This window comes from Zymoseptoria tritici, chromosome 1 (assembly GCF_000219625.1).
Source record: "Zymoseptoria tritici IPO323 chromosome 1, whole genome shotgun sequence".
In the NCBI taxonomy this organism is placed as follows: domain Eukaryota; kingdom Fungi; phylum Ascomycota; class Dothideomycetes; order Mycosphaerellales; family Mycosphaerellaceae; genus Zymoseptoria; species Zymoseptoria tritici.
The window spans coordinates 586,662-602,664 of NC_018218.1; the positions used below are offsets into that span (position 1 = coordinate 586,662).

At 54.7% G+C, this 16,003-nt stretch overlaps 3 protein-coding genes across 3 annotated transcripts; 1 reads left to right on the top strand and 2 right to left on the bottom strand.

Annotated features, from left to right (window-relative positions):
- Window positions 1-441: 441 nt before the first annotated feature.
- MYCGRDRAFT_34487 (ras GTPase) lies at window positions 442-5,301 on the bottom strand (the record flags this gene model as incomplete). Its single annotated transcript, XM_003857700.1, has 3 exons — window positions 442-512; window positions 546-1,223; window positions 1,347-5,301. 3 exons carry the CDS (start codon window positions 5,299-5,301, stop codon window positions 442-444), a joined length of 4,704 nt encoding a protein of 1,567 aa, XP_003857748.1.
- Window positions 5,302-6,446: 1,145 nt separating this feature from the next.
- MYCGRDRAFT_106783 (uncharacterized protein) lies at window positions 6,447-8,378 on the top strand (the record flags this gene model as incomplete). The annotated part of the gene is made up of 2 exons (XM_003855849.1): window positions 6,447-7,029; window positions 7,231-8,378. The coding sequence occupies 2 exons, from the start codon at window positions 6,516-6,518 to the stop codon at window positions 8,376-8,378; spliced, it is 1,662 nt and encodes a 553-aa protein (XP_003855897.1).
- Window positions 8,379-12,026: 3,648 nt separating this feature from the next.
- On the bottom strand, window positions 12,027-14,889 carry MYCGRDRAFT_88714 (uncharacterized protein; the record flags this gene model as incomplete). Its single annotated transcript, XM_003857699.1, has 2 exons — window positions 12,027-12,338; window positions 12,712-14,889. 2 exons carry the CDS (start codon window positions 14,887-14,889, stop codon window positions 12,027-12,029), a joined length of 2,490 nt encoding a protein of 829 aa, XP_003857747.1.
- Window positions 14,890-16,003: the final 1,114 nt, after the last annotated feature.

A 16,003-nucleotide genomic window follows, 5' to 3' on the forward strand; every position in this document is an offset into this window, starting at 1 on the left:
GGCACAGAGAGTGGAGGAAGTCTGGAGGATGGAGGAAAAGGTCCATAATTAGCTCTATCGGTGATGAGAATGACAGCTAAATTCAGACCTGGCAGACTTCCTCCACGCTTTGCTGTGCCGCTGCATGTCATGCAGGCAAGATCTCGGCATCGCAGATCTTGGGTTCTTCCTTGCTGTCGTCTTCTCAGTTGTTCCTCGTTCGTTCTGACCCGAGATTCGCTGTAGGTTTAGGGTAGCTCCAGGTGGGCCTTCGACCACAAGGACATCAATATCAAGTATTCATGTGTATGTGTATACATGCCAGTCTTCCAATCATGTTCAACTCCCACAATGCAAAAGGCGGACATACGGAAAGGCTCAAGTCAAGCATCAGTCATATGGTGTCCACACACCACTCTCAAAACCTCCCAGAGACTCCATGCTCCACGCTTTCCCACTCCCTCAACCATCCTTATAAAACTTCTTGAAAACCAAATGCAACAACAAATTCACTCCCAACCTTGCACCCTTCCCTTGCCCATCCACCTGCGTGGCACCTCGTCCACCCTGTCCTTCAAACACGCCCACCGCACTCTTCCCATCGAACTGCGCCTGCAACAGATCATCCAGCAACACCACCTCACTAGCACCAGGAATCATCATCGCGCCAGAACTGGCCTCCAGACAAAACACGCCAACCTCATCACTCGAGATGACGACGTCGACATGTCCCCACTGATCTTGCGGCAGACCGTCCCAGCTGAGCAGGACGCCCTTGTCGGCGAGTTGGCGGGCGGAGTACTTGTACGATCCGAACTTGGGTTGCCGACCTTGTCGTTCGAGTTCGCGCTCGTGACTCCATTGTTTGGTGAAGGGCATGAGGAATTTGTTCTTGGTTCCTTTCTTCGAAGCGAGGGTGTGTAGGCATTGTTCGATGTAGTCGTTGTAGCTCTTCAGTTGGTCTTCCAAGAATGTGGCCTTGTCGTCCAGCTGGGAGAGGGTGGCTCTCGTTGACTCGACGTCTCGTTGGCGCTCCAGACGGCGGCGGTGCTTCTGACGGATATCGGCTGCAAGAGCATTGAGAAGTTCTTGATAGTTGTTGTTTCGAGATACGCGGTACTGGGGAGGGACAGCGGCATTCTCGAGGTGGAGGATGTTTTCAAGTGCGCTGGATTTGAGCTCAGCGTAGGTCATGGATTGAAGGTCGAGGAGGTCGCGGCGGTCTTCGGAAAAGGATGAAGGTGCTTCCGAGTAGACGGACATGGGCCGTCCACCACGGAATGACCCGCGCGGATCGAAGCCGGAGGGGTGTCGTTTGTGATGGGAGCCGCTTGGTTTCGAGTGCGAATGGGAGTGTTCTTTCTCACGGAGCTCCTCTTGGACGAGGGCGATCCAGCGGTCAGCATCGTCATGAGTGATCGGCCGGAGGAGGATCTCCATGAGGTTCGAGCCAGACTGCACCCGGATGATGTAGAGCACGAGGCGTTTCGTGTTGGTGAACAGTGCCCTGGCTTCGGCATTGGGATCCTCCTGGACCGTGAATCGCGACTTCAGTGTCAGAGTGATCTCTCCGCCGTTGGTCGCACTTCCAAGATCACTCTCGTTGCTCTTTGCCGTGCCCAAGTCCGCGAGCAGCTCCTTGATGGGATCGTCTCTCGCCGGTGCAACGGCGGCAATGTTGTCCGTGATCAGACTGTGTAGCGCAAAGATGTCCGCCAGCTTAATGTAAAGCGTAGGCTTTGTCCTCGAGTACAAATCGCTAAACTGATCAGCATCGTAGTGTTCCTCCGCAGGTGGAATATCGAAAATATGCTGCAGGCATCCTTGCCATCGATCCAGAGATTCGGTGATCCAATTGTTGAGCGGCTGCAGGTAGATATTTTCGGGCCCGAACAGGCGGCCTGCACTGGCGACTTGGCCGAGTACAATGGTGACCTGTGCGAGATTTCGTTTGTGCAACGGGCTGAGACCGCGATCGATCACGCCCCACATCTCAGGCTCCTTGAGCGCAGGAAGGAGGTAGACCTTCCATAGCCAACCGCCCACAAGCATAGCAAGGTGTCCTGGATCGTCTCTTGGGAATTGAGCGCAGAGTGCGCGGTGCTGCTCGGATGCGATATATCGCAGCCCATATGGCATACGATGCAGAGTCTCCTCCAAGCTGAGGAAGAAGCCGTCACCAAGATCTCGCAGGTCCTCCAGATGCTCGACATATCGTGGTCGGACATCTTCTTGCCTGATGACCATCTCTCTAGGCATGTCTCTCGGCCGCTGCGATGGTCGTCCAGTCGAAAGCTCCTCATTGTTCAAGATAGCGCGGTAGATCTGCAATGGGTCACTCTCCAGGTCGAGATGATCCTGCGCACAAATCCCATTCTTGACCATGCCACCCAGTAGCGTCTTCAGGTAAGCTCGCTCTCTGGGACTGCGGATATAGTTGAGAAGCAGACGACTTTGGAAGTTGCCATTTTGCTGACGCATGTAGTCCTCGATGCTCTGGCAGTTCGCAACGGTCTGTTGGGAGCTGGTGGCCAAGACCTTCACCATAAGATACTCTTCTCTGGCTTTCTGAGCATACCCAAAGAGAGTCAAGATCAGCCTCTCCATGTTCTTGCTATCTTTCTCCGCCAGGCCTCTCGCGCTGAGCACGGCGAACACTCTCGCCAGATACTGTGGCTGTGTTTGGATCATGAAGAAAAGCTCCTCGTACCCTATGAGCTTCTTGCGAGAGTTCTTGTTGAGCGCTTTCAGATCCAGGCCCGTCGATGTAGCAAGAGTGCTCCCGGTGCGAAGCAACTGCGACGCAGATCCACCGAAATGCTTCTGATGCTTGACCACCTCGTCCAGCGTGATTTTGTTCTTGACTAGCAGGGCAATCTTGACATCCAGACCCTCGACGTAGCTCTCGACCATCTCGTTTCTTCGGACACTCTCGACCACTTGTCGGCGTAGGCGCTCGGCTTCAAGCTCGCCCTCAAACTCCAGATTCGAGTCTGTGAGCAAGTGCAAATGACGGCGCACTACAGGAAGTGGTGGGTTCTTTCCGCTGACCAAGCTCTTGTAGCTTTCGCCTTGCTGTTTCGCGCGGACGAAAGATTGCAATTTGATGACTTTCTGCATGTTCTCCCTGAAGTGCTTCTGCTTCTCCGCAAAGCGTTTGCGGACCACGAATCCACGAATCGTAGATTGAAAGTCGGTCAGCGCCTCTTCGTGGTCTTCCAGTCCAGCTAGGAGCTGTCCAATCTGGCTGCGGAGTAGTGTAGCGCGGGCGAGGGATTGTAGCTCGATGATGCTGCTTTCTTGTTTCTCCATGGCGACGAGTTGCTCAAAGATGCGCTGTCGCTCGATGTAGGCTCTGGACATAGATTGAAGGGCGGTAAGTTGGGTTTCGACTTTCTCAAGGGCGCCGAGTTTCTCGCCGATGCTCCTCCTTTGCAACATGGCACGGCTGAAGGACTGGAGGTCGCGTACTCCTTGCTCGTGCTTTCTCAATGCTTCTTGCGTGCGGGCTGTTCGCAGACGTGCTGCTTGCCCACGGATCAGCGCTTGGAGCGAGGAAGCGTGTTCTACATGCGCAGCCAACTCCTCCTTGACATCCAGATGCAGGGACTTTGCCGCTTGAGCTCGGATGAGTGTTTGGAATTTGATGATGGTCGATTCTCGTCCCTGAAGTGCACCCTTTGTGCGAGCCTGTCGAAGTCGTTCGATAAGTCCTCTGGCCACAGCTTGTGCCTTGATCACACTGGGTTCCTCAATCTTGCGCTCGCCATGGAGGTGCCGTTGCTGAAGCCGCTCAATCAAACCTCTCGCGGCCGCTTGGAGTTTGACAACTTCAACGGCAGCCTGTCGAGCAGCAACCTTCTGCTTCACAGCTAGTTTCCTCACACGAGACCCACGAACATGAGCTTGAAACTGACATATCGTGTCTTCAACGTCCCAAAGCTGATTCATGATGGCGCCGACTCTCATCCTCTCCATTGCGCCTCTCGCTGCAGCTTGGAACGCCTGCACGCCAGCCTCGGTCTTCTCGTCTCGTGCCTCATGCCAGAGATCACCGGCTCTCCAACGTCCAAGCGCTCCACGTATTGCTGACTGTAGCTCTCTGAGGCCGTGCCTCTCGGCACGGAGTTGGGTCTTGATAGTCTTGGTCTCTGCTCTTTGCTGCCGTCCTCGCCAGAGACTCTGGACTTTGATCACATCGGCTTTGTTCTCCTTCCACACCGCCCTCTTCTGATGTAGCTTCTTTCTCACCAGAAACGCCTTGGAGGCGGCTTGAAATCGACGAGTGGATAAGTCCATCGCAAAACGGAAGTCGAAAATCTCTCGTGCGAACCCACCGCGGGCCAGGGCTTGGAAATGTGCAATGTGCTCTTCAACATCCCAAAGCTCCTGCATATTCTCACCTAAACGCAATCGCACCAAAGCGCCTCGGATTTGTGTTTGGAGATCCACGATCATGTGCTCTTGATCAGCAAGAGCTTCCTCTGGCGTGGGCTCGGGTTCTTCCTCGACTTGCATTGCCTCACGCATGCCACCAAAGTTGGGCATCTGAACTCCACTCCGATCAATGCCTTTCTGGGTCTCTTCCAGCTCGTGATCTGCAAACTCCAGCTGACCAACGAGGTTGCCGATGCGGAAGTCCACGATTCCTTTTCGAAAAAGGAGCCATGACAATGCGTGGATACAGTAGATGACCTTGGGAATGTTCTTCTTCTCGTACAGATCGATCAATTCGAAGCGGAAGAGCTCGGGCAGCTCGATCTCGGCGAGGAACCGGAAGAAGAGGGCAATGTTGTCGGAGTGTCGGAAAGAGAGTGGTGCTGAGCGGAAAATGCGCTGCGACCCGAGCGAGCGCTGTGAATCTGGAGGGAGCCTGTGCGCCAGTCGCACGACAACCTCTGCAAGCGTGACACCATCTCGGAGTGCTTCTTCAAGCTGCACGATTGGAGGCAGTTTCGTAGGGTCAAGGACATCCTCTATCCATGCTCGAGCTTCTCCAATATGACAAAGATACTCGTAAGCTGCGAGATGTTTTCTCTGTGTCTCCATCCATCTTGTGCTGGTGAATGACGATTTCCCACTCGGCTTGACTGTCCCAGATCGTTGTAGCCGCCGTCTGCCAATCAGTCCCGTGACCTGCTCTTCCGCTGAGTGGACATTCAGCTCTTCTGTGCTGTCTCCGGCTAGTCTGCTGAGATGCTGCAATTGAGGCGTGGAAGACTTTTTCAGATCGTCGAGTTCGCCGTCTAGTTGTGGTACTGCAGGATCCGTGGAGTTGAAACGAACGTGGCCTCTTGATCGCGGTCTTGTGCTTGCGCGCATCGAATCAGATCGGGAGAGTGTCGCAAAGCTGTTCTTGCTGGGAAAAGATGGTGGCGGGCTCGCTGATGTGGGCGGTTCTGGGGAGGATAGACGAGGTGTTGTGTCCGCGCTGAGGCCTCTTGAGTGCGGTTTTGGCGGAGGAGACATGCCACCATCTCTGCTGCGAGGCCGATGGCTGATGTTCTCTTTTGATTCTGTTCGCAAGTGTGATGTGCCGTTCTGGTACACTGGAGGTCTCTCCGGCGCCGCGTTCTGTGTGACCGGTCTTAAAACACTCCTGCTCTCGCTCCTTCCAATGCCCGACCGCCAGTCATCATCCCGAATCTTCTTCGGCGAGACGTCCATCTTCGGCGTAGACTGCTGGATCTGCTCTGCTTGTTCGCGCTGTTCCCACTTTGCGAATGCTGCGTTCTTCTTCACAGGCGATTCTGATCGGTCTCTTTTCGCGCTCGGCCGAGTCACGAAAGGATCACTTGCAGAGTCATAGCCGGCGTTGTAGCTAGCGGCACTGTATCCTGAGCTCGCGTTGCTGCTGATGGTCCCTTGGCGACTCGGAACGGAAGACTGATCGGTGTCGCTGTTGTTGGACCGCGTCGATATCGTGTGCCGTAATGGAGAGGATTTCTGGGGCGAGTGGTCTCGAAGGTGTCTCGGTGGACTGGGACTGAAAGTCGGTGGTCGCGGCATCGTAGCGGCTTTTCCTCCAGTCGAGGAGGTATCGGGCGCGCTGTCCTCAAATGCTCCTTCCAATCGTGTTGTGTTCCTTCCTCTTCACTCCCTCACTGTCATCGCGCGCGTCCAGCGTGTTCCATGCAAGATATCCAGAACCGGGCTGCACAGAAGGAAAGGCGGCAGCGTCAAGCGTATGTAATGTTCGAGGGCAGATTCACGGAGCGAGCGTAGTCTTTGCAGCACGGGATAGACGATGAGAAGTCAACGGTTTGGGCGGTCGCGACCTTTGTTTACAAGTACTATTTTGGTGGGGACTTGAGCCGTACGACCACCACGCTAGAGCAAGATCGACCATAGCGCCGGGCACAGCCGTCTAATCGATTGGCACGCCTGGACCGCGAAATTTTGACGATTTTGGCTTCTCTCCCTCTCTTCTTCTTCCTTCTTGGGGTAAGTTGACAGTCTTGAGCCGCCTCATTGTCCTATAACACTTTTGCTAATAACCAACAAGGCGACATCGAACGGACTACCACATTGCGATCATGAGCGCCAATGGCAACACCGACGGCGACCAGCTAAAGAAGCAGATGACCAATGGCCAGCAGTCCTACGAAGATCCTTCGCGCGCACTCGAGGTCTTGAAGACATACCGGGCCAAGGATGGCATCTCTGTGCAAGAATTGATGGACGAGAACAAGCAGGGCGGTCTCACATACAATGACTTCCTGATGCTGCCCGGGTACATTGGCTTCCCTGCCGCCACGGTTGATTTGACCTCGAAGTTGACGCGCAACATCACACTCAAGACTCCCTTCACATCCTCGCCCATGGACACCGTCACGGAGCACAACATGGCCATTCACATGGCACTTCTGGGAGGTGTTGGTGTCGTCCACCACAACTGCTCGGTTGAGGAGCAGGCAGAGATGATTCGCAAGGTCAAGCGTTTCGAGAACGGCTTCATCACCGACCCAATTGTGATCTCACCCGAGACAACAGTAGGAGAGGCTATCGCGTTGAAGGAGCAGTGGGGATTCGGCGGTTTCCCGGTCACAGGTAGGCCCGCACACTCTCATCTTGCTGTCACACCCTGCCCTTTACATGATGCTAAACTTAACATTAACTTTCGTTCAACCAATACTCTTGCGCCAACGTGCCTCGAGTGCTGTGGAGAAACTTCCGTCTGATTTCACCTCTCAAGTCATACTATCACTGCAGAAGACTGTACGAACAGGGAACTGACATTCCATGTCACAGAGTCTGGACAGCTTCGCAGCAAGCTCATCGGTATCGTCACACCCCGAGACACTCAATTCCACTCCGACCACGATGCACCCGTTACCGATATCATGTCCCGCGATCTCGTCACTGCACCCCAAAATGTGTCCCTCTCAGAAGCCAACGAGATCCTGTACAAGAGTAAGAAGGGAAAGCTTCCTATTGTGGACGGACAAGGCAACCTCATCTCTCTGCTCTCCCGCAGCGATTTGATGAAGAACCTGAACTACCCTCTTGCGACGAAGGTTCCTGGCACTAAGCAGTTGCTTGCTGCTGCTGCCATTGGTACCCGCGAGAACGACAAGGAGCGTCTCACCGCGCTCGTCGAAGCTGGTCTTGACGTTGTCATCCTTGATTCCTCCCAAGGAAACTCTCTCTACCAAATCTCCATGATCAAGTGGATCAAGGAGAACTACCCCAAGCTCGACGTCATCGGTGGCAACGTCGTCACCCGTGACCAAGCTGCAGCTCTCATCGCCGCCGGCGTTGACGGGCTCCGCATTGGCATGGGCGCTGGCTCCGCTTGCATCACCCAGGAAGTCATGGCCGTTGGCCGGCCACAAGCCACCTCCGTCTTCCGCGTAGCTGAATTCGCTGCTCGCTTCGGCATCCCTTGCATCGCTGACGGTGGTATCCAAAACGTCGGACACATTGTCAAGTCGCTCGCGCTCGGCGCCAGCACGGTCATGATGGGTGGTCTCCTTGCCGCTACGACCGAATCCCCCGGCGCCTACGTCGTCGGACCAGACGGTCAGCTCCGGAAGACTTACCGTGGAATGGGATCCATCGATGCTATGGAGGACAAGAAGGCAGGAGGCAAGGGTGACAAGGCGAACAACACCGCCAAAAACGCTGGCACAGCACGATACTTCTCCGAGGGCGACAGGCTGCTCGTCGCGCAGGGTGTGTCTGGCTCCGTGCTTGACCGCGGCAGTGTTACCAAGTTCCTGCCTTACCTCATGGCTGGCGTGCAGCACTCGCTGCAAGACGTTGGAATTGACAGTCTTTTGAAGTTGCAGGAGGATGTCCGGGCTGGCGATGTGCGATTTGAGTTCAGGACTGCGAGCGCGCAGGCCGAGGGCAATGTGCACGGCATGGTCGGTGTGGAGAAGAAGCTGTACAGCTAGTTCGCGTCTGCAGAACGAAAGGAGTGAATTGGTCGAAAGGTTTGCGTTCGGAGTCCGTTATGTGTGATGTGATGCACGATCGCGTTGGGAGTTTTGGGACGAATTACGGGTTGCTGGTGTCCGTTCTGGAGGCGTTTTGGAAGATTGGAATCGAAATGGAAAAGTAGCTGTATATATCCTATTGCATTGCACTGTTGTCTCATTGAGCAGATGTCGTAATGTCCTGACAGCAGAGTGTACAACAACGGTATTGCATTCACTTGTCGGCAGAGTTTCGGATGTCGAATTTCGAGGACACCTTCACAAATCTGAGTGCCATTGCTTCGAACCTCGACCAGCCCACATCGCCGACACAGATCGGGATGAACCCTTCGCCTGTGATCGGGTCCACGGGTCTCGATCACAAGCTTGAGAGGGAAGTCTCACTTATACCAAGCTACAGGTACCACCCGCCAAGCGCGCGGTCCCTTGTATCTGGCATCTCACAAAACCTCCGATAGGCGTTCGATCCAGCGATTGCCGAGGTGGCGGTAGAAGCAGCCGTGCATGTATCGGATAGGAGTACCGGTCATCTGCCGTTCGTTTTGCTGATCTGACATGGAGAAGATCGACGACATCTTCTTTCAGGCGGCGCGGGGACACCATCAGACCACGCAGGGTCCTACATTCAGCGCAGCTGAAGGGAGAAGCTGCGGAGGCGGTGTGCAAACTGGAGAAAATCGATTCTGGTGTTCTGACGTGGCTTCTGAACCACGGTATGGCTGAACCGTTACATGGAGCTAACGTCCCGTTTCCACGTTTTTGCGATTGCCCACCCGTGTCACAGACAGAAACACATTCCTGATGGATGGACGACACGCGTCAAGAAGACCGCTCAATTTCACTCCCAGTTCAACAGTAACAAGTCTGGAAGAACGACGGTCACTCCTTACCGCCTCCAAAGCGAATGTGATTGAAGAGTGGTGGTGCACTTAAGCTTGCATACGCTTCAAACGTGCCGCCGCCGTCTCGGCACGCACCACGTTGTTGGATCATTCCTGCCGGTGCTCCCGCCGATAACCCAGGATAGCGCTGCACAGTCTGTGTGTGGCGTGCACATCTCCATCGGGGAGCTTCGTCATTCGGTACCTTACCCTGACCGAAATGCAGCCTTCCACTCGCGCCCGCGAGGTGGCAGAGGGGATCTGGCCATCCAGCGAATTTGACGAGTCAGGCTCTGCATATTCTGGTCGAGTTACATGGAGATGGACATGCCTTGACCGCCCAGTGCCGTGTGGCATATTCTTAGATCATGCCGGAGGATTAACTTACCAGATGCTGTACTCTTCATGCGTCCTCCCGCTGACGTCCGTTGTGTTGGAACGAGTGAGAGGACTCGAACCAGATCTGTGAAGATTGCAAGGGACGATCGCCTCCTGTCGTTCATGACACAGACCCTGCACGCCAGCAAAGCATCGACGCGCGAAGCACACTTCGCTACCGTCTGGGTAAAACATTCTGCGTACAGCCGCTGGAGCCCGTTGCATCTCGACGAGTGAAGGAGTCTATTGAAGATGATAAAGTTGAGAGCCGCATATGTCTATTCCAGGCAATCGCAGCATCGACACGCGCGGGCGCTTTTGGCTACCGATGGTATGAGACATATGCACACAGCCGCTGATGCCCGCTTCGATCAGACGAGTGACCGATTCGCCGAAAATGCTAGGACGACTCGTCGAGCAACTCGATGGCACGCCAGCATCATTCAATACACGCTGTTGTAGCCCGCTACCGGATGATGAGGATGTAGTCCAGACACGGGCCTCAAGACGAGTAAGCAGTCGTTGATTTCAATTCGTGCTGCCAGCGAGAGTCGAGACTTGCATTTGTCAAGGCTTGCCAGAACTTCTCAGCCCACACTGTGACAATCACGACCGCACATCAAAAGGCCACCGCACAGGAAGTCGCAAATACCAGCGTTCTCAGCTCGAATGTCAAGTCTTCGCATAGCCAGGATGGCTAGAGTTAACAGCTGCATATGTCCATCGCATGCCACAAACGCTCCTACATGAACTTCCGAGTCTCCCCAATGCACGTCTGGAACATCTGCAGACACCCGCTAATGGCCGCACATTCGAAGCGAGTAAAGGGTCTGTAGAGCGGTCTCGAAGAAGGGTAGAGTTGGAGCCGCATTTCTCCGTCGAACGCCACGACCACTTCCCTAGGTTTGAAGTCCGCGAAGACATGCACTTTTGCGCATTACCACCACTTCGTCTGAGACAAGATGCAGACAGCCCTTAAGTCCCGCTTCAGAGCCAGCGAAGTGAACGAACGGTATGCCGACGGATGCACGGCGGACGCAGGTATGGCGACATGGCCGACTGTAGGACGCTGTGGAACTGTAACGAGGATGGGACTGCGGTAGGAGCTTCTTCACAAATGGGCATCCACTTAGCACCAGAACTTCATGCAAAGATATGCGGACTTGCTCTGCCAATCTGCTGACCTGGCGAGCGCTGTCTGAATCTTGCATCTCTTTGTGCTATACGCACATGAAGTGCGAATGCCCGATTGCAATTTCAAATACCATCACACCCTTTGAAGACACGACAGCAAGTTTCTGCGTCTTGGAACCATGCATGCATGGCCAGGCTCGAACCAAACTCCTCACGCCTTGTGAGGATTTATTCGCCGACAGGGCATAGTTGTGCAATTCTCCGCCTTGGTAGAGTCGCATGCATATGCAAGCCGAATACCAAATTTGGAGGCCTTCAAATCATGGTTGTGAAGGCTGGGAACCAGAATTCGACGAAGCCCCTCGCTTCATGCTAGAACGCCGCTCACTACCCTTCTAATCTCGAGTCCCATGGCGTGAAGCTGAGCATATCGCGCACATACACGCCGCCGGCGTGCTCGCTACCATCTTCAATGTGCTGCTGCGTCCACCCGCTAGATCCCGTGCATCAGCAAGCCATCGCAAACCAATGACCAGAATAATAGCGATCACGCCTCGACCAAGTCTGCGAACCGCCGACGTTGATGAACATCAGATCCCGATGATCCAAAAATCCCGAGCGGAAACATATTTCTCGCTACCAAAGAAATGCCGTACCGCTGACACATCCCGCGTGCCAGCCACGCCCACAAGCTCCGACCCCTCCGGACCTTCCTAATTGAGGCCCTACATCGAACCATGGCGCCGACACACGAGCGGTGACGTGAGGCGAAGGCGGTGCCGCCAAAATATGATTTCCAGTCAGCCGCCGCACCCAAAGAATTTCCAGGAGGTGTTCAGCTTTTTCGGCACACACCACCGCTGATCCAATCTCTCAGCTCGCCTTGTCTGTGATAGTCCACGTCGCTACCACGCTCAGGGCGGCAGGTGCGAACAGCCGCTGGCTTCCGGCGCTGTCTTAGATGTCTGGACGAATGAGAGGTCGCAACGGGACGACTGCATTTGAGGCGCCCATGGTGGTGTGCATAGGTCATACCGATGGCACATGCTACTGCCGGTGCCTGCTCTGTACCAGACCTCGAGGCCTGTATGCGCACTTCCACTCGTGCCCGAGGGCAAAACGTCGCTTTCGACCAACAGGAGAAAAGCGATCGACGTGCTGCGATGCATACCACGGGCTTGTTCTCCGACCACATGAACTTTGATGGAATTGCTCACCGCCAGACGGGATGTATGAGCATTAATAATGCGCGGAAGAAAGGTACGCCAGTATTTCTTCGGACCACGTATGTATGGTTCAGATCGTAGGAGGATTGCTTGCAATTCTGTCGACAAAGCGCGTCAGCCTGTGCCAAACATGGTCGACGTTGAGCGTACGCAGGATACAGAATACACGACAGACGTTCCTCGATCGAACGTGACTGAAGTCTCAACAGCCGACCCATGAGGCGCTTCGCATCGCACAGCCATACAAAGCCACAGGCGTGACCGACATCATCAATCTCGATTGAAGCGACTTGCCTCACCTGGAATAAACGTTCCTTCAGACCTCGCTTATGCATTCAATACTTTGCACCCAGCACCGATGTCTGGTCCCGGTGTATGAAGCTAGGTACGTCCATCACTGGATTACACAAAACCTAAGAAGCCATTACTGCAATTTCCTCCATGCCCAAAGTCGCTCACGCCTAAAGACGGGTTCATGCAAGAACATCACTCCCAGCTCGAGATACCCTATCGCAAGATCGAGACCAAGAAAGGCACCAGAAGCATAGGCATGTTCCACCTTGCCGAGAGAAACGCCGCAGCAGAGTGCTTCTTGGGTGTCTCTCCTCCAGATGGACTTGTGCCGCTGTCTGATGGCGAAGCTACCGCAGAAGGCTGCCCAGATGTGCTTACTCCTGATGGATTGACGCCACCATTTGAAGGCGAAGCGTGATGACCATATACTTCACTGGAGTGAAGTGCGGTATTTACGCCTCCAGAACCGCTAGGACCTGCATCATTGGGCCCGGGACTGCTCGGATTTGCAGTCGCATAAATGAACGTAGTATCGACCGGCCCGGAACCAGATGGTAACGACGCTTTGGCGGACGCATAGCTGGGCATTGTATTTGTAGGCCCGGTAGCAGCGGCAGCAGCAGAAGAAGAAGAAGTGGCTCCAGTATCCAGCACCATGACCACGCCGTTGCTGTGAAAGTCATTCGTTCCGCCTGCCTGTCCTCCTTGCTGTCCTCCTTGTTGTGCTCCTTGTTGTGCTCCTTGTTGTGCTCCTTGGCCTCCTCCTTGGCCTCCTCCTTGCCCTCCTCCTTGCCCTCCTCCTTGCCCTCCTCCTTGCCCTCCTCCCTGTTGTCCTCCTTGTTGTCCTCCCGGCTGTCCTCCTTGTTGTCCTCCCGGCTGTCCTTCTTGCTGTGGAACCGGAATCGGAATTGTCACCTGAGAAGCGCCAGTCCCTACCACTAAGCCATTCGGTGTAGCAATCACGGTCTGGCCGGCGATGGTCTGAGGCGATCCGCCGGCGATGAGAAGTTTTCCGTCGACTACGACGACAAGTGCTGCAGTTCCGGATGAAGTTGCAGAGGTGGATGGCACGATCCAGGTGATCGGTAGAGGAGCCGCTCCGGAATCTGGTCCGATGACAATCGTGCCGTGATATGTGGTGGCGGGATAATTCTGTGGGATTGGAGAAGAAGCAGGATTGCCATTGCCAGGTGCGATGATATTGCCGTTGCTCGGATTTACATTGTTCGGCTGCCCATTGCTCGGGTTGCCATTGCTCGGGTTGCCATTGCTCGGGTTGCCATTGCTCGGGTTGCCATTGCTCGGGTTGCCATTGTTCGGATTGCCATTGTTCGGCTGCCCATTGCTCGGGTTGCCGTTGCTTGGATTGCCATTGCTCGGGTTGCCGTTGCTCGGGTTGCCGTTGCTTGGATTGCCGTTGTCCGGGTTGCTGTTGCTTGGATTGCCATTGTTCGGCTGCCCATTGCTTGGGTTGCTGTTGCTTGGATTGCCGTTGCTCGGGTTGCTGTTGTTCGGATTGCTGTTGTTCGGGTTGCTGTTGTTCGGGTTGCTGTTGTTCGGGTTGCCATTGCCCGGCTGCCCATTGCCCGGCTGCCCATTGTTCGGAGCTCCTGTGACCTCAGGCAGAGGTGCACCCCAAGGAACCGGCGACGGCAGCGCTGTCTGCCCAGAGTACGCCAGCACCACTGACGTGGTAGGCGCAGCAAAGACCGCACTGGGCCCGCTGATCGCATCAGCTGAATGGCCGTGGTGCAACACAATTGGCGCCGGCGGCCGGATCTGATCAGCGGCACTGCTTGACCTCAAATATATTGGAGACTCCGCTGTGATTGGATTGATTTCGTCGGCTTTAGTCGCAGAAGTAAGCGCAAATGGCACGCCTATTGGTATGTCCGATAATGGATCGGACGCGGTCGCGGGATTCGGACCAATATCGTCGGCCCGAGTCGCAGAAGTAAGCTCAAGCGGCTGACCCCCCTTCGGCACGGATAAGAGGTCGGCAGTCCTCGAACCATTCGTCGTTGTGTTTGAATACGAGTTCGGGTCGGAGGACATTGTCGTTATGCAAGAGGGTGTCGGAATGGATGCTGACATTGGGGAAGAGGGCGACACCGCGCTCGTCGGTCGGCTGGTCCTAGGCAGGCCACCAATATCGTCGGCCCGAGTCGCAGAAGTAAGCACAAACGGCTCGCCCATCCCTTCGTCCGTGCATGATCCGGACGCGGTCGCGGACTTCGAACCATTCGTTGTGTTTGAATACGAGCTCGAGTTGGAGGACATTGTCGTTATGCAAGAGGATGTCGGAATGGATGCTGATGTCGGGGAAGAGGGCGACACACCGCTCGTCGGTCGGCTGGTCCTAGGCAGGCCATTCGTAAATGTCCAGTTACTGCTTGATGAGGTCGCAGATGGAATCTCAATCCCGTGATGAATGTACGACGCGACGTTTCCCGCGTGGGATGTGCATGATTTCTCAGCCGTGACATTGCTGCCACCGGCGGTACGCAGGAGTTGTGCGCCGCCAACCAGCCACAGCAGCAAAGTGGAGTAGCCCATGCCTCTCAACGCGATCTCTCATCTGACATTCCGGCTTCCCGTCTTATTCCAAGTCCTGGCAGAGTGTAGAGTCTTGGAGTGAGATTCGTGGAAGTAAGAGTGAAAATAACAAAAGATCGACTTCCATCAGAAAGTCGGGTATGCTGGCAACTTCCTGGTTGGCGTTGGGAAGGCAAACCAATCGCGAGAAATTGACCTCCTGAACCTTGCGGCTCTTCTGGGATCATGATGTTGCTGTACTTGGCTTGGGCGCCTTACCTGGTATGACCTTGCCTGGACGTTCAGGCTCTAGTCTCCAAAGTCATGCAGTAGGAGTTCTCGTTGACCTACCGCGCTCGCTTTCTCTTCTGCGAGGCAGCTCGGTCATGTACGTGCGCATGCCGAGTAGCGGAACGATGTCGTCAGGATATTATGAGCGATGTTGATTTTAGATGATGATGAAGGATCGTGCTTATTCCACCAGGTTCCGGTCGCTAGGGACCCATGGCGATGATGTCGAGCACGTCGAAGCCATGCCATCTCTCGGCTCAAAGCCCCAAAGCCAAATTGCGAGCGTGCATCTCTTTGCCGACCAGCCACCTGCAATAAAAGAGAAAAAGAGGAGATGAAGCAATGTTGATGATGTTGGTGGCAAGATGTCGAAAGGACCAAAGATATACCAAGTCCAATCAGTCAGGTCGTTGCTGCCTCAGGCAGTCTGTGAACTATCGCGCCTTCAACAATGTACGGCAGCTTAAAACATTCCGCATTGCGCTGGCTACCTGACGTTGTCAACGAATCATTGAGGCTCGATGTCGAGAGAAACGGGCTTCACTTCCCGGTCTGGGCGATTCCGTTTCACTCCCTGGCCTCAACAAGGAAAGAAACCCGGCCAACACATGTTCATGCTGATCCTGCTCCACCCTGGGATGGGTCGAGGAACTCTGTGACCACTGACCAGGTCTGACCTCTGGCTACTGCTTGAGGTTTGCACACATGCTCGGAGCCGCGTGATTCCATTTGCACCGACTGGTCTGAACGACACCTCGCAGTCAATCCAAAGGAGCACTCCAGTCATCACAAGATTGCGGAATCTTGTAAAGCTTTTAAAAGCGGCACTGATGCACATGCACAG